Source organism: Mastomys coucha, unplaced genomic scaffold (genome assembly GCF_008632895.1).
Source record: "Mastomys coucha isolate ucsf_1 unplaced genomic scaffold, UCSF_Mcou_1 pScaffold16, whole genome shotgun sequence".
Lineage (NCBI taxonomy): Eukaryota > Metazoa > Chordata > Mammalia > Rodentia > Muridae > Mastomys > Mastomys coucha.
In genome coordinates, this window is record NW_022196898.1 from 105,689,106 (window position 1) to 105,711,097 (window position 21,992).

General features: G+C 37.7%; 1 protein-coding gene across 15 annotated transcripts in view; it reads right to left on the reverse strand.

Annotated features, from left to right (window-relative positions):
* The window catches only part of Lrrc7 (leucine rich repeat containing 7), a 483,929-nt gene that overhangs the window by 84,878 nt on the left and 377,059 nt on the right, over positions 1-21,992 (reverse strand). For 13 of the 15 annotated variants that reach the window (XM_031375980.1, XM_031375979.1, XM_031375984.1 and 10 more), the window contains 6 exons: positions 15,629-15,758; positions 14,291-14,406; positions 10,155-10,224; positions 7,997-8,096; positions 5,453-5,577; positions 3,413-3,661 (listed from right to left, as the gene is read on the reverse strand). In XM_031375980.1, coding sequence (XP_031231840.1) covers positions 3,413-3,661; positions 5,453-5,577; positions 7,997-8,096; positions 10,155-10,224; positions 14,291-14,406; positions 15,629-15,758 — 790 coding nt within the window. The remainder of the gene's footprint in view (positions 1-3,412; positions 3,662-5,452; positions 5,578-7,996; positions 8,097-10,154; positions 10,225-14,290; positions 14,407-15,628; positions 15,759-21,992) is intronic. The other 2 variants (XM_031375985.1, XM_031375987.1) reach the window with 1 other exon arrangement.

A 21,992-nucleotide genomic window follows, 5' to 3' on the forward strand; every position in this document is an offset into this window, starting at 1 on the left:
TGTACTATGAGAGGACTCACTGCAATGTATTATTTGAAAGAGAATAGGTACAAGTTGTTCACGCTAAACAGATAGGTGTACCCAGTTTGACTTTTGCCAATACTATGTTATTTTGAATCTGAGCAGAATCAACTTTTTAAAGTGAAATGGCTTAAGTGGTTATGGTATATGTTTGTGGAAAGCATGTGTGTGAGGCTGGAGGGTGGCAACAGAGGAGGTGGGACAGAATGAAGGAAGAAGTGGGTGGGAACAGAGGAAAGAGGCCAGGAGGACTCCCCATCTGGTCCATGGCATGAGGGAGAGGCTAGAAAATATGAAGGACTCAAACACTTTTGCTAATCTGCTATTTTAGCAAGTTCACCAACGGTGTTACTCTTAAGGTTCACTGTGGCTTGTTATCCTAATCAGATACAGGGATTGGATGTTACTATGTAATTGATATTACATAGTAATATCAATTTTTGATATTAAAAACATGAAATTATTTTCCAATATATTTGTATTGCAGAGAAAGACCGTTTTTTGTTAAGTAGGGTAACTTATTTAATTTTTTATGTTCTAAAATAAATGAGAATAAATGAGAATAAATGAATAAATAGAATTAAGGGTATAAAAACCAAAGAAAAAATTATGTTTCATAGGAAAAGGTGAATTGTTATAGTTTACTCATAAACTTAGAGTGTATTCTTCAGGAGACACTAAGCAACAATGGCCATGCTAGGTGCAACACACTAGGGTGTATATATTCAGCTGTGTTGCAGATGCTTCTGGTCATTTTTAAAGTGATTGATGCAGTATTTTGCTCACATCATCAGAATATATTTGGTTGTTTTACTGCTATGGAAATATTTACATGAAGAAGCAGATCTCTCACAAAGCTTAACCTATTTGGCTGCCACTTTCAAGGCTATGTGAGGGTTGCTATTTAATTACTTATTTATATGGATCATTTTATATTTTTTACTTACAGTGGCTCTTTCCCAAATTGGGGAATCTTTAGGAATCATTAAACCTGAATTTGTTTTATTTAGAAAACAAACATTTTGCCTCCATTCACTATTCTTCTTACAGAACATTGGGCTTGGAGTCATGAAGTACAAATTCAAGCCATAGATCTACCTCTAAGTAGCCAATCGCCTCTAATTTGTTGTTTCTACTTATGAACAATAGAAACCTAACACCTTTCCCACACAGTTGCATTTATTTAGAACTAACATAAATATATAGGACTCAAACATGAAGGTACATGAAAAATATATTACATCTGTGCAGAGGTCTCAGTTTGTAATCCAGGTTGGCATAGAATCTCTATCCTCCTGCCTCAGCCTCCTGATTGCTGGGATTATAAGTAAAAACTACCATACCCAGCTTGATATTATCTTTAATATAATATTTTACTTGTTTATTTAAAAACATCTGGATTCTTGGTAATTTAGACTATGATCCACATAGCTACATGCTAAGTCTTTCCTTCAGGTTGTATAAGAGGCAATTTTTCTATATTTACTGTGTTCCAGGCATTATGATGAATGTTTTACAGAGATTTTTAATTTAATATTGGTTAACTATATGATATGCAACAAGGTTTATAACTATTCCTATAGGTTTAAATAAAAATTACCATATATTACTGTATATCAAATTATAAATACTACTCATTATAGGATGTTATTAATTTGTAATTGTACATTAAAATTTTATACAGTAGCTGTTGTCACTTTACAAAAGGTATATTGGGAGTAAGAGAGCTTAACTTCTCTGAGGTCCTGTTAAAGCTTAACATGGATTCGAAGGTTAATATCACAGCACTGTTGCTTAGTTTAGAGATATTCTCTGCTATAGTATTATACAAAATTGTGTGACCTTGTGGAAAAGGTGTTATAAAACTAAGATGTAACTTTATTGTTAAATAATAAGATAATTGCAATTTAAAAAATAAAGCTAGGTAAATCTAATTTCACTTCTTTTAACATGAAACTGTGTTTTATAATTCAATTCTATTTTAAGCTCTGTGCAGACATATTTATATCTTTTCTCCCTCTCAGTTCCTGCCTTTATTATTTCAGAAGTGCCGTAACGTGGTCATAAAGATTATCTTACTAATTCAGGGAATCCATACATAAAAGCAGATTCTTTATTTAAAAACACTTGAGCTAGAAACAGTCCTCAACCTAATATGATATAAAACAGTGAATTTCTGATACACAGAGGTGGGCAAATCTCCAAAATTCATTCTGAGATAGTGTTAAATTTGTCACTCACTATAAAGTATTTGCTCATGTCACACATACATTGCATTAGAGTGCAAGACTTTTACTAAAATATATATATGTATATATTTTAATTTTGGGAGGTAAAATGCTTCACAAGACTCTTAGTATCTAAATACAGTACATTAAGTGCAAATAGCTGCTTCAAGGCATTGAAAGACCTTGAAAATTCAGTAAAGAAAGAATTACTTTAAATAGTGTGGGCATTCAGAAATGGTGTATTGGATTCAGACAGAACTGTTTCTCATATATTATATTATATGTACATAATATAATATAAATAATCATTGAATTTGAATTTGATTGTAAATTCCAGTAAGAGAAACAATAGAGTTTTGAAGTGATTATTAAATAACATCTTATTCTAGAAATTAATGGAAATTAATTTTACAAAAAAAGGAAACAGGGCAGTTTTAGTCAGGAAGGTGCATTCTCAGCTTGTCTTATATTGTGGAAAGAATATAAGACATAGTATGAGAATCTAGTCCATTACATGCGGGTGGTAACATTTACGAAAACAGTGTTTGTGTTTTCCCTCCTATCAATTACCCTCTTAAGCCCCCATTTCTGGGAAAGGAAACTCCTCCCTGTTATACCTCCCAACCCTATCTTCTCTTACAGGAATTCATATAATTTGCATCTTCAAATTAAGGGAAACTGCTGCCCGTGAACAGAAGTCTCTGCTCAGAGTCCATTCCCAGCAAATCTCTGTTTCGACTTCTGGCGTTTTCGAGTCAGGTTTTATCTAGTCTCCTCAAGCTAACCCTGAGAAGCGTGCATGTTCACGGGAGCACAATTCTAATCCTTTCCAAAGTCTGGTCAGCATTCTCACAGCTCGCAGTATCCCGCACGTTAAAAGAAAGAGCCAAGAAGAGCAAATAAAAGCAAAGCCCCAACTTGAAAGCCATGCCAGGTACCCTACGAAAAGGCACCTTAAACTGATGTCCCCGCCCTCTGACTCAGGCCTCCCCACCTTTTGCCAATGTCCAGAATCTAAAGATAAGTTGTTTTCAGACACTGGCGATCTGAAGTGTGCTGTGCTATCAGCAGTTCTCACGCATAACCATGCAGCACATACCCCATAAAGCACTGTTCCAGGGAGCCTCTACTGGGCTTCTCCTACCCCACACACCTAGGCCTACCTGTCTGCCACTTAGAGAGGGAAGAGTGGTGGACTGTGCTGCCACTGGCAATGGAGCACACATGCTCCTCTCCTGCTGGAGGCCACTTATACAACCCCATGCCAGCTGGGGGTCACTCTGGGGGACGGGCATATCTTGGATCTGCTGATCACACCTGGCCCATGGTGTGCAGCAATCACCAGACAGCCTGGCAGGTTGGAGAGTAATCCCACGCTGGCCCCTGTCCCAGGGGGCTTGGCAGGAGAGAGCCTGTGGGAGAAGGAATCTCCATTTTCTGGGAGAAACAGGAGCACTGTAGCAACACGTTTGCTTGATCATTTTCTACTCTTGAATAGTTTTTTTTCTTTCATTCTGGGCAATGCATTTAAAACAATGAATTTTACTTCCATGTAATAAAACAGCATAACATGAAGCCACGGGGGCCACCTTCTCCTACAATTAAGCATTCACACATGCTGTACACACTGCAAGCAGGGCTTTTGTCCCATTAAAGGCTGATGGCATAGACCCATGGTTCCTTTTTAAATTTCAGGTCGATTGAAATTAAAATGTTGCTAATTTTAATGTACATGTAATGAACCAGAAGAGCATGAGCTGTTAAGACTTCAGGGTGTTCCATTCATCATCTTCCCTTGATGATGTACCTACTTCTCCTCTAATTTGTCTGATAGCCAATGGCATCAGGAACAGTCAAATTAGTCAAAACCAAGTAGTTTGAGATTTTGGAAAAACAAATTGTTTCACCAAAATGCAAATAAAAGTGAATGTAAATAAATGCAGAGAAAAAAAACCAGAACACTCTAAAGCACATGGAACCCACTATGAGCATAGAAAAATCAGTCACAGAACACACAAAAAGGGGCTCAGATTTATGGTCTCCAATTATTGTCTATGTTTCCATATCCCTTGTTTTTATCAACACATATTTTGAAAATCCAGTGAAATATAAAAATGTAATCAAGAGTCCAACACAGAGTGCATTATCTACTGGATCTTGATTTAACGAAAAATTATTGAAAGGGAAAACTGAATTGTTTTAAAGGTTCTTATCCAGTTTAGCATAATTATCTTCCTAGACTTCACAAGTTTTAAAACACGTCTTTCTGGATGAAAGAAAGAAATAACTAATCATCCATAAATGTCTTTTCAACTGAAAATTTTAAATTGTAAGCCTGCCATTTTGGATTTGTGACTCCATTTTGAGTTTCTCATGATGACATAGTCATCACGAATAATGGTTTAAGAAAACAGAAACTGTTGTAAGGTGGAAACACTGAACACACTACACAATCTTGACTTATTAATAAGATGCATACATAGTTAGTTAGGTCATTAGTCACTATGAGTGAAAACTGTTAGTATTTATGATGGTTTTTAAAAAGTGCAAAAAATTAATGAGAGATTCAAGATGCCATCATGACATAACATGAAAGTTGTGTTAATGAAATCTCAGCCAATTCTGATATTTGAAAATTTAAATAATGGAAAAAATAGATTAAAAGTTTAACCTTGTTTCTTCATTCAGGATAGTCACAATAAAAGATTTCTTTTAAATATAGTTTTAAAGGAAAGAAGTTCTTCTCAAACACCCTAGCCATGAAGAAGGCTTTAGGAATGCAACTTTAGCATGTGGAATGGCCTGTCTGCCAAGAATACAAACACAAACATGTATTTTGGCTGGTACTATCTTCATGAAGCATGGCCCAGTGAAGGAAAGGATCATTGCAAAATGTTACAGCTGAATGAGGACTTTAGGTGACCTTTCTCCCACTTTCAGCTTGAATCTCTCTCACATTATTATACTGGAGGGCGTGTGGAAGGGAAGTGCAAATCAGACTTGCTCAGTCAGAACCGGGACATTCATATCATTCTGAATCACACCAATGTTGCCCAAATACTGGCCCTCTACACTGAGTATGTTCATGAAAACAGACATGACTGAGACCTTCCAGAGAGGTCACTCAGTGAATCCTTCCTCTATCTGAGTAGTAAAAGTGGACAGATAAGAACAATAACAGAGAAACAAAGGCCAAAATTCACCTTAACTTTCCCAGCACTTTCGTCATCTTCTTTTTTATCCTCAAATTCAAAGGCAACAGTCATGCGCTGTTGTCTCTGCTCCTCCCACAGGGTGGGGTTGAAGCTGTCGCTGTCTGACTGGAAATCTATGGAGTCCAAAGTATTAATGCTTTTCTTTTTTTTTATATACACAATGTATTTAATAAATTTAATATATCATGAAAAAAGAGACAGCAAGTACCACCAATGATTACAATAAATACATTTAAAAGGACACAGGAAAGAAATATTGAGAAAGAAGAGAATGGAAAGACAGGAAAGGCAAAGTAGAAAATTCCTTTTTACGTTTCTTATGTGGTCTTGTGCATTTTATTGTTAGTCATGAGGGGCTGGAAGTTTCCTAGCATATGAATGGGCTTCCATAGGCTAACAGTAACAGCATGGAGATTGGTTGGAGCATTCCAGTCTCTGGACTCCTCACAACAGTGGAGGAGTCACACTGACATCGTCCCGGGTATGGAAAAGCTGATCTAGGGCTCTCAGGTCTCGTGTCCTACTCTTGGTTGAGATGGCTGCAGAACCTGAGCCACATTAAAACCAAAACAAAGTAAGAAACTACACAGAAAAGAGTTTTCAGTAAAGTGCCCAGTAATTTGACTTTCTTGTTGGTTCTTTGTGTGTGGGAAGTATATGTGACTGAACTAACTTCATTTTAAAGGTAGGAATCAATTCAGTTTTAATACTATGGTTTCATTTAATTTGAATGTGTCAAACAAGCAGGGAAGATTTATAAATCCCCAATTTACATCAAAATGTTGTCTAATGCTAAAATCTGCTTTGTAACACAATAGTGAAAATTGCAGGAAAACCCAGGGACAAGTCCTTAGTTGAAGCTAAATCCTTTTCCAAAGAATTTCTCTATCATATCTTTCTTCTTAAAATTCATTTACAGTTTTCTTTTTCAACAGATAGAAGTTGGCTGACTGGGTTGAAGTTCAAATATTACTTTTTAATAATTACACCAAACTTTGTCCTGTAGTAGAAGAACAAACAGAAAATCCAAGATGGCAAAGGCAAATGCTTTCATATCTCAAGGCACCATTGCTGACCTCACAGCCTGGAAGTAACCAGAGGTTTAGGCAACACACTGATTCTCAGGGATGACTTATGGATCTGGGTTACTTTTGATTCTTTCTTTGCATTATTTTGAAACCCAGGGTTGTTGCAAAGAAGAGGAAAATAAATCCAGGTTAATAGAACAGTCCTTTCTTGGTTCTTTATGGTACAAAAACTTTGAGCTTTTCTTTTACAAAATCAAAAGATTAGTTAATGCAGATGTAAAAATTATATTTCAAAACAACCTTCCTTTTTCCTATTTCTGCAAGTCAGAAGTATCCTTACATATTCTCCAATGATTCATTCACATCTGGATGTCAGAGACTTAAAGCTATTTATTATCATTATTTTTGAAAATAAGAATACACAGGCAAATGGTTCACTGTACAGGTTAATTTCAGACAGGGTGGGTTTATCTGTGGTTGTATCAAAGTGGGCTAATTGGTCTAAGAACTACCATGACTTTGCATGACTACAGAGAACACATATCAGCCAGTACTATTTCAAACAGGAAAGGGCAAACCTTTTTAAAGATTTGTATAATAGTGTGATCACAGGCTAGAAGATTTATTGTAACAGATGTAGATTTTTTTTTTTTTAGAAAGTGTATTTTAATTATAGCTGCTGACATTGCTTAGGGAATCTCAATGTAAAGATGAAAATGCCACTATTGTAAATCCCATCCTAGGACTATCTCACATGTAGGGATCCAAGATCACTGCACTGATATTTAAAATATGCTGTGAAATATATGATCACAAGAGAAAAAGACCCTTCCCAGGCAGTCCTTCTTTTGCTTTGAAGCCTGTCTTTCTTTTTGCTGCTAGTAGCCAAGCACAACATTTGATGACCAGGTCCCATACTGTACAGCTTAATCTTTAAAGAAGAAGTTGCTGTAGAGTGCTGACATTTCTCTCACATTTCTCTTTGGGGTCTGTGTGTGTGCCTGCATCTGTATGTTTATGTGCATTTGGGTACATGTGTGTCCATGTGTGAGTGGAAGCCAGAGATCGACAGTAAGTGTCTTCCTCATTTCTCTTTACCTAATTTTTAAGAAGGCATTTCTCACTTGGGACCTAGGGCTCACCAATTAGGCTGAGCTGGCTGATCAGCAAGTACAAGGCATCCTTCAGTCTCAGCTCCTGAGCTTTGGGATTACAGGCTATGTGTCACCATGCTTGGATTTTTATACTGATGTTATGGCCTGAACTCAGGTAGGTTCTGATGTTTGCTTAGCAAGCACTTTACTGAGCTATGTCCTGAAGGAGCCATGTCTTTGGAATCTTACTTAAAATATTACAGCATGGAGACTCAAACTCCCAGATGACATACTATGGACTTTTCTTTTACTGCCTGTGAACCAGTATTCCTGGATAGAGATTAGAATTAAACATTCTTTTTTATCCACAACATCATAAACATTAAAGAATGTATCTGTTGACAGCCTACCTTCATCACCACGGGGCTGCTGGGGAAACATGTAGTTGGTCAGTACCCTTTGCTTGGTTTCTGGATGGGCTTCTGTTTGCAGAGGGATAAGGGCCTTGGACTGGAAGCAATGAGCACCAATTAGATGAAGAAACTAGCCAAGATTTTACACAAGGAAATGGCCAATAGTCTGACCTCTCAGAGATGACTGGGTAAGATGAGACACCATAAATATTGCTGAGATTCTAGATTTTGAGGTTTTCATGTTTTGTCTTCTTTAGTATGTTATTACAAAGCTTACCCAAACCTGTTCATCTACACACATCAGTTCTAATCTTGAGGAGACCAGAGAGTGCTAAACTGTTCAGTGGAGTGAGTGTTTGGTGTGGTTCTGGGCATGCGTTCCTTTTCATGGGCTGTGTTCTAGGCAGATAATGTGTTACCTGCACTTGCTACTGACCAAGGCAATGCCCCACATATGGATAAAAGCTGTGCAGGTATCTGATGTTTATGCTGAATTTTACTCTCCATTACTAATTTGATATCAGAAATACCATTTTAAAGGCTTATAGAACTCAGGTATTATTTTCATAAGAATAGCTTAAAGGCTACTTAGTAGAAAAGACAGAAGGCCTTCTGAGTACTATTATATACCTCATGAAGCTGTCTAGAGACATTAACTCACAATTTTAGTTAAATGGATCAGTACCTTTCTGGTTATTCTCCCACCAGAATAATATTTTGATAAAGAAAAATTTCAATGTAAGGCTACTGCCCCAGCAGCAGAGTTCACAGACTCTGGAGATGACCATCTGGAAGGACAGACTAGTGCAGAGGAGGCCATAAGAGTTTGGATGACAATCTGACCTTTCACTAGCAAATGGAGGCAAGGCCTGTGATTAGCTGAAGAAATACCAACATTCTTATGCTTACACTATAAATTTTGTACCAACTGTCCCCAATGAAGGAGTTAGAGAAAGGACTAAAGGAGCTGAAAGGTTTGCAGCCCTTTAGAATGAACAACAATATGAACTAACTAGTACCCTCAGAGCTCCCAGGGACTCACCCACCAACCAAGGAGTACATATGGTGGGACTGATTGCTCTGGCAGCATGTGTATAGTAGAGGATTGCAAAGTCAGTCATCAATGGGAGGAGAGGCCCTTGGCCCTGTGAAGATTCTGTGCCCCAGTGTAGGGGAATGCCAGGGCCAATAAGTGGGGGAGGGTGGCAATCAGGGAGAGGGGGGAGACAACAGGGGCTTGTTCTTGTTGTTTTATTGTTTTTGTTTTTTTGTTTTTTTTGGAGGGGGAATTGGGAAAGGAGAAGTCATATGACATGTAAATAAAGAAAATATCTAATAAACAAAAAACAAAAAACAAAAAAAAATTTGTACCAACAAAATTAATTTTTAATAAAAGTACCCAAATAATTGAAATATATACTTGATGTCCAGGGAATATTGATATATCAAACCAAAGGTGTATTGTTTTTATTTGACCATTCATGTTTTGGGGTGGGGAGTTTTCAAAGATTTAGGAACACAGAAAATGATTATTAGTAAACTCTGATTAAATGATCCACAGCTGCTTTTGAGGCAAAGCACATGTCTCTGTTTTGTGTTATTTTTCAGTTAATAAAATTATTCATTAACATTCAATCCCTGATTCCATTATAATCTATTTTCATGAGTATATAAAAATATTAAGATAACCACAAAATACTAAAGAAAGCTATCAATATATCAGCAAAGGTCTTGAAAAAAGTTTTAGAATTAAGTTGATTATAATTAAAAACAGTGAGGAAAAAGGAAGATAGTGGCTAGCAATTCCCTCTTGTGGGGATTATGGTAATGGTTTTTCATTTTTTACCTTCAGAGCTATAATTAAAGTGTATCCTCTAAGGACATTTGTACCACCAGGATCTGAAAAGCCATAGAAACCATCCATTGTGTGTTATATCTCTGAAAGTGAAGTAGGTATTAAACAGAGGTATTTACAGCAGTATGTGATGCAGCCTTTGCACGAACCTCTCTTCCTGGCATAAAGAATCTATGCTTTATAATAGTTGTCAAGTGTATATACTGGGACTCAGAAATCCAGAGCTTCAATCACACACACATTTAAGGAACATGATAAATTAGGGCATAAAAGTTTTTTGTTTTATTATTTTTATTTTACCTGATTGTCAGAAAGCCACAATGCTGCAAGCTCTTTGAGTTTGGTGAAGGAGAACGGCAAATTCTTCAACCTGCAGGGACGAGAGACATCTCATAGCACAGGAACAGACAGCAAAGCTCATTCTTAGGAACTTTAAACATGCTTCTGTGTTGGTTAATTGCTCTCTCTAATCCTTTCTCCTGAGTGCTCAAACAATCTGAAAAGAATGAATATCTTCCTTTTTTTATATATTAGTGTGTGTGAGTTTGTGCATGTTTATGTGTGTATGCACATTGTGCATGTGCTTGTGTATGCATGTGTGTGTGTGTGGACATTACGAGTGCACATTGTGTGTGTGTGTATGTGTGTGTGTGTGTTTATGTGTGCATGAGCATGTGGAAGCCAGAAGTTTGAATTTTTGCTCTCAGGATCAAACACAGGTCATCAGGATTGGAGGCAAGTGTCTTTACCATCTGAACTATCTCCCAGGCCCAAGACAACAAAAATCTTTCTAATCCTTCAGATGCTTCCCATAAGTTTCTAGATAACATGAAAATCCTCTTAGCCCTCATGGTCAGGCTCTCCAGTGTACAATCCGGGGTTAGAGAGATGGCTCAGCAGTTAAGAGAATTTGTTGTTCCTCCTAGGACATGAGTTCAAGTCACAGTCCTCACACCAGACAGCTCACAACTGCTTTTAATTTCAACTTCAGGAGCTCTTCATACACATGCCACTACACACACACACACACACACACACACACACACACACACACACAGACTACACACACACATATACATACCCACCACAAACACACCACACACATACCAGACACACATACACATACATACACACACACACACTACACACATACATACAGACATACACACACACACACACACATACTACATGAATATACCACGCACATACACACACACATATTACATACACACATACACCCACCCACCACAAACATACCACACACATACCACACACACACACACACACATACACACACACATACACACACATATACACACACACCACATATAATACATACATACATACATACACACACACACAAAATATTAAAAACCCAATATGTACACCCAAGGTGGCTTCCACTGGCATACACAAACACACATACAAATAAAAAAATAAAACTAAAATCTTAAAGCCCCTAAAGCCATTCTTACACCCCAGCATTCATCATCTTTTTCTCATAGCTAGAGTACACAATGATGCTCTACCAACTCAGGAGAAACTTCTACATAGCCCTACCTTTCATGCCTTTCTTCACTAAATCCCACAGTTCTTCAGTGCTTAAATGCCATTTTCTCATGAGAAAAGTTTTCTTGCATCTCACCTAAGTTACTTAACTTAGTCTAGTCTTAGAATGCATTGAACTTGCCTGCATAGAATATTTCACAAGTTTTACATGTGACTAGTTTTGTGGTTGTTTACTATCTGATATCCTCACAAAACTGTAGTTTCCAAAAGCTCAAGGGCCATGACGTCTTATATCTAAATCACTTCAGAGTTTCCAAAGTGATGCTGATATCCAGAAAGTGTGTGGCTATCTTCTTTCCTCCTTTGTACGTCACATAGTAGACATTACAAGAGGGAATCTTTAAAAATAGTATTTTGGAGATAGGTGAAGTTTGGCTTCAGCTGTAGCATTTCTGTTTAAATGTGGCTTTGGCCTGTGGATACCCAAACTGAGAAACGTCTACTTCAGTGTGCTCTTGATGTCTTCAAACCAGTGTGTGATCATCACCTTCTGGTTACCTGAGTGACCATTGCCTCTGAGCTGTAGAGCTAGCAACACAAACACATTCACAATAACATTCACAGCAGGCTCATCTCCAAACACACAAACATTCTACACATAACGTTCAATGAAATTTCCATAAGTTTTTATATACTGGTATCCTATTTACCAACTGACAAATCTACTTTTAGAAAAGAAGTACAAAATATCACAATGATTAATAAGGTGTTAATTTGTGTCTAAAAGTAATCAGGCACTTTAAATAATTTAGTAAATATGAAAAGAGTTTGGCCACCAGTGCAAATGTTACCAGAGTTTGTAGTAGGCAGAGATCTTAGAGAGACGACCTAAATCTTATGAATTAATGAACATCTGTTGTAAAACAAAAAATAAGAACACAAACAAAGGAGGTCTTGACTTATATCATGGTTCTTTCCTGACAGAATTACAACTTTAATTTCAAATTCAGTTACCCACAGAAGTTGTTTAAATTCACTTAAGCTAGAAACTGTAAAATAAGATTTGTGGGGTGGGGTAGTGTTTTTGATATTATACACAGTTAAATAAAAAGGTGTCACCAAATGCTACATTGGTAAGACTCATCTAATGTTCACATCATGCTCATACATGTCCTTGAGGAGTCATCACTGTGCATCTTAACATGTAGTACGGAAAGAAGAATGTGACAGAGAGCAGGGATCTTATTGCTTAGTACTCAATCAGTGGCCTTTGATGAATGAGCAGGGCATTGGCCAAGGCCTTGTAGTTGACAGAACAAAAGAATCACTGTTTCTGGCTACAGTGGCAAACTCTACAAGTAGATCACATTTTAAACACAAAATTACAACAGTTAACTACTTACTATAGCACCTCTCAGTTAAGGTTTCTCTAAGCACCTCATTTTCTGTGGCAACATTAACTTTGGCTTCATATTTCACTATGCACTGACCATCCTCACCCCCAGATTGATACATTGATGGAATAATTAACTGAAAATATTAATATGGTTGTGTTGCAACTACCATGCTACAGGATAAGTATGACTAACATTTTTTTTTCCTGATAAGGTATTTTTAACTCTTGGCTTTGTGAGTCTCTGATGTCTTATATATATTTCTTCAGCATCCAAAAATGTGTCTGACCTATGGCACCTAGATTTGCTAGGTTAGGATAATCAACATATCAATACATTTATCAGGCATGCAGAGAGACAGGAGAGAGACCCAGAGGGCTAGGAGAATGAATGGAAATCTGCAGCTGCTGGGGTTCGGGTTGGGGAGAATCTTTAGGAAGTCCCAGAGACCTGGCATAAAGGAGGCTCCCAGGAGTCAATGAGGATGGCCTTAGTCAATATTCCTAACAGTGGGGACATGGAACCTTAAGAGGCCACCTCCTGTAGCCAGGAAGGACCAAGAGTTGAAGGATAAGGACACCAACCCACTCACAACACTTTCAACCCCAAATTTGTCCTGTCTAAAAGATATGCAGGGACAAGGATGGAGTAGAGATTGAAGGAATGGACAACCAACAACTAGTCCAACTTGAAACACATTCCATGGGCAAGAGCCAATACCTGACAGTACTAATGGTACTCTTATGCTTACAGACAGGAGCCTAGCATAACTGTCTTCTAAGAGTTCGACCTAATAGCTGATGGAAGCAGATGCAGATACCCACAACCAAATATTGGATGGAGATTGGGACATTTATGGAAGAGTTGGGGTAACTATTGAAAGCCCTAAAGGGGAGGGGAACTCCACAGAAGGACCAAGAGTCAGCTAGCCAGGACCCCTGGGAGCTTGCAGAGACTGAGCCAAAAACCAAAGAAAACACATGGGTTTGAATGAGACCCCTGGCACATATGTAGCAGATGTGAAGCTCAGTCTCTATGTAGGTCCCCTAACATCTGGAGTGGAGGCTCTCCATACAGCTGTAGCCTGACTATGGTATCCATTCCCCAACAGGGCCGCCTTATCTGACTTCAGTGATAGAGGATGCACCTACCCTGGCAGAGACTTGATGTGCCAGGGTAGGGGAATACCTGGGAAGGCACCCTTTTAGAGGAGAAGGGAAGGGGGGATGAAGAGATCTCTGTGAGGATCTCTATGAGTTGTAGTTTAATTTTTGTTTCTCCATAAGAAGAGAGCTCACCTTATTTTTTGTCCCTCTTACTCTGAATGTGACTAAATACTATATCTATCCTTGCTGCAATGGGCTAACCTGTGGCTTTGTATCAGAGTCGACTAGATATTCTTACTTGGCACTATGTACCCAGGTTGGCCTACAACACAGAGTTTCACCCATCTCTGCCCCCTGGGCATTGCGATTGAAGGCTGTACCACCATATCTGGCTTTATAATTTACTTTAATCAAATAAATTACATACCTATTATCACTTAGATTTAAGACACGCAGCCTCTGCATCTGTCCAATTTCTTCAGGAAGAAATTCTAGCTTATTGGAACGTAGAGACATTACAGTGACATTCTTACAGCTTCCAATCTGCAGGTGGCAAAAGGAAGTGGTGTTTATAATGTTGTATTGTCTCTCATACAGAATTCTCGAACAAATAAAAGTATATTTAGTATAGAAGAAGTATAGACAAAAATCACAAAGTACTGTTACTACATATTAGTTTCTCTAGTGTTCAAAACAAAACAATTTAGTTTTCTCTCTCTCTTTCTCTTTCTCTCTCTCTCACTCTCTCTTAGACAATGTTTTACACTGTAGTCCGTGTTAACCTAAGATTCACAATATTTGTCAGGCTGGCTTGAACTCAAGGTGATCCTCCTACATCTGCCCCCTGAGCACTGGGATAGTAGGAGTGTGTCATTAGAATTAGTCTAGAGATTCCTTTACCATTTTAATGTCTCTTAATATATGTAACATGGTATACTTATTGCCTTATGCTTTTATAATATTGCTCTTTACAGTGGTGTGTGCCTTTAAATATTATAGTAACATGTATCTTATATTCTTTCCCATATTAAAAATAATTTTTTTAATAATGTAAATGTTCCAACATTTGGTAGCCTTGTGGTTTTCACAAATCATGCTATTTTTCTACATGATTACTAATCTACCTGTGTTTAAAACAAGACAGCACACATATTCAAAGATACTCATGATAATTTTTCAGAAATTCTAATTTTATGTCATATTATGTGGTGCTTGCCATTTTTACTAATAATGTTTGATTCTAAAATAATAGCATAGTTATTATTCTATCATTGTAGAAATTTGTAGTAGAAAGTTTTAGATTGAAAATATACTTTACATTTTTTCTGGATATTAATAAATAAAATCCAGTTTAGAGATAAAATTAAAAGAATCTCTTATGTACCCAGAAACTAAAGTAGTTATAAGAAACATCAAGCCTCACAGACATAATAAAAACCTACTCTTTTACTTCAGAAGTAGAGATGCAATTATCTTGACTGCTTTGTATAACTATTCTTAAAAGTAAAGTAAATATATGATCCAAAATTGCATCCCAAAGCATTAATTAACATATTTTACTATTCTTTACTTGCAAAATTTAGTCACTACATTATATGGAGTTCATCACTCAGAAAAGCAATTAGCATACATTTACATAAACAGGCAATGCCTACATGTTTTCACAGTTCAACTCATAAATCTATCCTGCGATTGCACCTGTTAGTATTTCATTTCAAAACAGATTCATTGACAGTTAATTGATAGAAAAGAGCTTGCTTCTCACTTCTCTGGGTAACTCTGGGAGGAAATTCTCATCGACAGCTAAAGTTCGCAGGCTGTGCAGGTAACCAATGGTGGGAGGGAGGGACTCCAGCTCATTGCAGCTGCAGTCAAATTCTTCTAATAAAGATAAGCTGAGAAGTTAAAGCACAGCATTAGACATCCTAAAGGTACAAGATTAGGAAAAAAAGAGGTTTGAAAAAGCCACATGTCCAAACTCATGTCAAATATTATTAAACTAGGATGGCACAATAGTGTATAAATCAATCTAGTTAGTGAGTACAGTGGAAAGGATCAAATGCCATCACATATATGGCTGCATTTGTCATTTATCTGCAACCTTCAGGATGACACAAAAGATAGTTTACAACTTAGGTATTGTTGACAACAGGAGGCTTGGAATGAGCACCTGTGATTGGAGGGGCAGAAGGTGAGGGGGCAGAGAGCAAGATAGAACCAAGGGTGAGCTGCTTCAGATTTTACGAAGTGGCTTAGAGACTAGACTCCTTTAATAGCTCCCCTTTTAATAACTGTGTAAAATATCTACCTTTAAAAGCCATTTTACAGATGGAGAAATTGAGGCTTACAGAGACCAAGGAATATGCTCCCAGCCATAGAAAGCAGCAAATCTGGGCAGAAGCAATGGCACACAGCTTGCTTGACTCCATCATCCCACCTGTCAGGTAGGACATACCCAACATGGAGGTGTATGCTGTTTGAATAACACAGTATTTAAAATATACCAAGTTTTACACAATGGCTCAGATTTTGGTGCATCTTGAAGTAATGGGCCTTTCCCTACCCATGATTGGCATTTGAAATGGAATAAGAGATAATGTCTTCAAATGGGCATAACTCTTCATTTTGTCCTAGTCCCCAGCACTGCACACTTATTCATGTGGTGTACAGCTTCTGAGGAAAGATACCCAGAATTGGCTGGTCTTCACATGCACACATGCTTGCACTACTCCACAAATGTAGTGGCATATTCATGAACGTACACCATCTCCCAAATCTGAGTGTAGTACAACAGAAATTTCTAGCACTGTGGAAATAACTACAAGATTTGAACAGATCTGCAGAAGAAATAATTAACCAGATAATTAATTAATTAATTAATTAATTTTGACACTATTATAGAACCCTAGATTAGGCTATCAGACTCTCTTCATGAGGGCAGTGCAATCTACATTACAGAGGAAGTGACCCAGAAGAAGTGCTGGTGAGGGAGGGACTGTCTGAGATATATCATAACAACGAGACCACAGAGAATCAAGGTTTGGAAAAGGATCTAAACAACAACAACAAATAGCAACAACAACAACAACAACAACAACAGAAGCAGCAACAGCAACAACTTCTTCTTCTTCTTCTTCTTCTTCTTCTTCTTCTTCTTCTTCTTCTTCTTCTTCTTCTTCTTCTTCTTCTTTCTTCTTCTCCTTCTTCTCCTTCTTCTTCTTCTTCTTCTTCTTCTTCTTCTTCTTCTTCTTCTTCTTCTTCTTCTTCTTCTTCTTCTTCTTCTTCCTTTTCCTCCCTCTCTGTCTCTGTCTCTGTCTCTCTGTCTCTGTCTCTCTCTCTGTCTCTGTCTCTGTCCCCCCCCCACCTCTCTCTCTCTCTCTGACAGAGTTTCTCTGCATAGCTTACATAGCTCCAACTGTCCTGGAACTACCTCTGTAGACCAGGTTGGCCTGAACTCATTGAGATTCACCTGCCTCTGTCTCTCAGTGCTGGGATTAAAAGTGTGTACCATTATACCTAGTGAATCCAAACTTCTTAAGGTAATCCAAGGATACCTTAAGGATATTCTTAAGGATAATGGTAATCCACTGTGGAAAAGAAATATGTTGGCATGTTTATCATGTGTATCAAAACTTGCTGGTCAAGGTTTTCCTGGTGGATTTTCACAAAACAAAATGAATCTTTAATTCTCTCTCTCTCTCTCTCTCTCTCTCTCTCTCTCTCTCTCTCTCTCTCTCTGGCTTTTGAGACAAGGCTTTTATGTATGGTCCTTGCTGTCCTGGAACTCACTCTGTAGACCAGGCTAGCCTCAAACTCAGAAATCCGCCTGCCTCTGCTTCCCAAGTACTGGGATTAAAGTTGTGTGCCACCACCACTGCCTGGCGAATCTTTAATTCTCAGTGTTGTTAATGACCACGTACTAAGTAAATATCAGTCTTATTATTTTCCCCATTTTGTTATACATTTATGATTTTCTGCTAGAGTATTAAATTTCACAGCAGACAGATCAAAAAATTGTTGGTTAAAAAGTTATACACAAAGTCAAAATGCATGGTCATTCCTATGGGCCCAGTTATAATGTTATAATTTATGCTGAGAAATACTTCTATGATATTCTGATATCCAACCAGCTCCAGGCACAGAACTCCTAAAGCTCTTGGTGTGGTCAAAGGCAAGGTGTCTTTTTGTGTATTAGTGAGAAGACTTATGACTGAAAACTCTTGCATAGCTTCAGGAGAGGTGTGTATCATGTAAGGTAAACGTGTGATTTTAGGGTTAGAATGTCCAGTCACTCCTGACCTCTGGGGAGGGGAGAAAAGCCAAAGTTGATCTGATCACCAAAGGCCAATGACACAATCAATTATGTTTAGAAAATAAAGTCTCAATAAAATGCCAAAAGGATAAGGTTCATAGAGCTTCCAATTGCTGACCACATGAAGCTATTGGAAGGAGGTGTGACAAAGAGGCATTAGAGTCTGTGTTGCTTTGAAAATATTTTTCCCTGCACACTTTCCCATGTGGCTGCTCATATGTGCCCTTGCAATGTAATTTACAACCATTTTCTAATTTCTCTGAGCCATTGTATAAAAACAAAAAAGAACAAAACAAAACAGTGGACCTGAGAAGGGAATTCCAAGAACTCCCTACTTACAAGTGGTTAGTCAGGGTTTGTGATTGATCCCTGTTTGGAGGGCAGTCAGTGTGACTGAGCCCTTATCTATGTCTTCTGATTTTAACTAAAGAAAAATGGGAAAAAATAAAAATAGGTGTGAATTCATTTAAATTGTAGCACCTCAATTTGGGTCTACTGACAACTGAAGAACTATTTTGTGTGGTAAAAGACCACAGACTTCAGTTATCGGTCTTGTTCTCTGTTCAAAATAGCATAGCAAAAGCACTTAAAAAAATAGTACCATGCTACCATAAAATTGGGGAATTCATTTATTAAAAAGATTTCCGTCTTTGGCCTATGCAGTAGACAGAATGAATTAAGATTTGAGATCTTTGGATTATGAAGTAGAACTGATGGGCACAAATACTCATTTCTCAATGACCTCTAAAATCCCTAAGATTTAAACCCATAACATAAAATTCCAGCTTATTTTATTAATGATTATCTGGCTAAAGTCACTAAAGGTGTATTAATACAGGATCTTGTATAAAACCAGTCATCACATTTTATCAGGTTACCATAGGTATTAATAAATGTGAAGTATAAAGAACACACCAAATAGACAGTATTTATATATAGAAATCTATGTCTATAACTTTACAGGTTAAAAGTGAAAACAAGCATTAGGTATTTTTTTTAGTAGTGCTTCCTAAATTTCAGTATCATGTGTATCCCCAGAACAACCTGATAAGATGCAGATTCTGATGCTGTGGTTATGGAGGGACCACACTGCACCTGGGATAAACATATGCTGTGGGAACAGGAAGGTATAAAATAAAACTCCTGCAAATCTTTCAAGAGCAAGATGTAACACATATATCATAGACATACCAACAACAGTTGGGGTCATGTGTGAGCCTCAGCTCTCTCAGCATCAGTGACCAGAATGGCAGGGAATGCCTTCATCTTATTTCTGAAGATGTACTCTGGGCACATCCTCCTGCCTGTTCTTTAGTTTAGTTTGGTCTTCAGGAGATTCCTGGCTGGAAAGATAATTCTGTATTCCTGGTCCTCAGTTACAGAATGAATAGAGGAGGGAATGTGGACATGTCACATAGAGAATCTATAATCCACTTCAATGTTATTTATGACTAGTGAAGCTATAATGAATGCAGTTACTAATTGCAGTTACTAATAAACAGGAACAAATGATTTTGAGCTTCATCTTAATGTATCTTTTTTTTTTTTTTTTTTTTTTTTTTTTTTTTTTTTTTGGTTTTTCGAGACAGGGTTTCTCTCTGTAGCCCCGGCTGTCCTGGTACTCACTCTGTAGACCAGGCTGGCCTCGAACTCGGAAATCCACCTGCCTCTGCCTCCCAAGTGCTAGGATTAAAGGCGTGTGCCACCACTGCCTGGCATATCTTTAACTCTTAACAGAGTAATGTGGTCCTTGAGAGCTGAGTGAACTGAAATTAGCAACACCCAATCTATCTAAACAGGTTCAATAATGGATAAGTATACATTAACTCTTAGTGTAGAGGTCAGACTCCATTAACAGTACACAGCAGAATCTAGAAAGCATACTGAGGAATCAAAGTTTGAACAATCTCCTCCTGATACATGCAGATGTTAAGGGAAATTGGCTTAGTTAAATTTGGCTATGTCATGAAATCAAACTGCTAATAACTTATCAACAGTTTATTCATGATTTGTGGGAAACATATAAACTAAGTCTATCTCTGAAGAATTTAATATATATGCAGATATTTTGGATAGAGGGAAGGAGGGAGATGAGACACACACACACACACACACACAGAGAGAGAGAGAGAGAGAGAGAGAGAGAGAGAGAGAGAGAGAGAGAGAGAGAGAGAGGATTGTTAAACTGATACTATAGATATAAAAGGCTCAGAGTTGATGTGAATGTGTTAATTTAGCACAGGGCAGAGACCAAGGTTCAGTGAGTTAAGCTGGAGTCCTCACTAATGACCAGCAGAGGGGGTATCTATCTGGTAAACTGTCAATTTTAAAACTGGGTAGTAGAGGTGCCAGTAGAGCTTAGCCATGTCTGTAATGTCAAAGTGAGCAGAAGTAAAACCCACCACGCCCTTCTAGGACAAGAGGGGACACTGAGTTAATTTTGTTCTATTCTTTTAAATGTATTTCTCTTAACTGTATATTAGTTGTATTCAATAAAGGGTTCATCATGACATGCTTATAATGTATGTAAAACATACTCACCCCCTTTTGCTCTCCCTACCCTCCCTTTCTTTTTGGTTTTTTGAGACAGGATTTCTTTGTGTAGCCCTGGCTGTCTGGAACTCACTCTGTAGACCAGGCTGGCCTCAAACTCAGAAATCTGCCTGCCTCTGCCTCCCAAGTTCTGGGCTTAAAGGCATGTGCCACCACCGCCCGGTCCCTACCCTCTCTTTCTTAGATGGTCCTTCTTCCTTCCCACTTATTCTTTCTTAAATCACAATTCTTCATATAAGAAAAAAAATGTGATTTCCAACATTCTTATTTCAGATATTGTAAATCAATTCACTTAATTTGGCCTGGGGACTAAGTCTTAAATCCCATCCTTCATGTTTCCTCTAAGCTTAGGTAAGTTGTATGGCTGATTCTAAATAATGACAAGACCTTAACAGACTTCAGTCAGATTAAATCTCTATTGTTAATGGAAGAAACTGATTCATTTTCAGGTCTAAATTCCCATCTGAGTTGGGTTTGGCCAAATTGAGGAGAAGGCTGTGTGTTTTAGAAGTACTGTCCAGATCCCAGCAGTTCCTATCATTACACAGACAATACAATACATTGTCACCCATCCAGAGCAGTTACAAGCTGTCACTCTCTTTGATCTCCAGGAAGCCAATTAGATTGATTGAAAAGAAAGACTGTGAAAAAATATTTCAGATTACATGAGAAAATTAACAACAGAATGCAAATTATTGCCCTACCACTTTTTAGTGGAAAACAGAGAAAATAACTGCCTATGGACCTTTTTTTTTTTTTTTTAAAATTAAATTCCACATGCTCCAAATGATAAACAATACTAAAGCATTTTCTGACTAGTCAAAAGTACCAAAATATTTCATGCATTTGGGAGTGAGTATGCACAATTTCAGTTTAAGATGCTGTGGCCTGGTGGGGGCAGTAGGAGAGATAGATGTGCCTCATGGGTATCATAATAACCTTTGTACTTTAAATTTTTATACATTTTAATATCACCAGCGAATTACATGTGATTATTTTTTTGTTTTTCTCAATAACCTGTGAATGCATGTGAAGGCATATATCTTTGGGGTAATATGCTTAATTTGTGCATCATCATTACATTCCCAAGGGAAAACAGAGCATTTTTCTTAGGAATGATGAGGTCAGATCTTCATGCTTGGCTGGCAGTCTCTTTACTGACTGAGTCATTTCTCCAGCCCTGAATTACACTTACATGCAAAATGTAAAAAGTACATTTTCCTGAACCAAACTAAACCAAACCCAACCCAACCCAACCCAACCC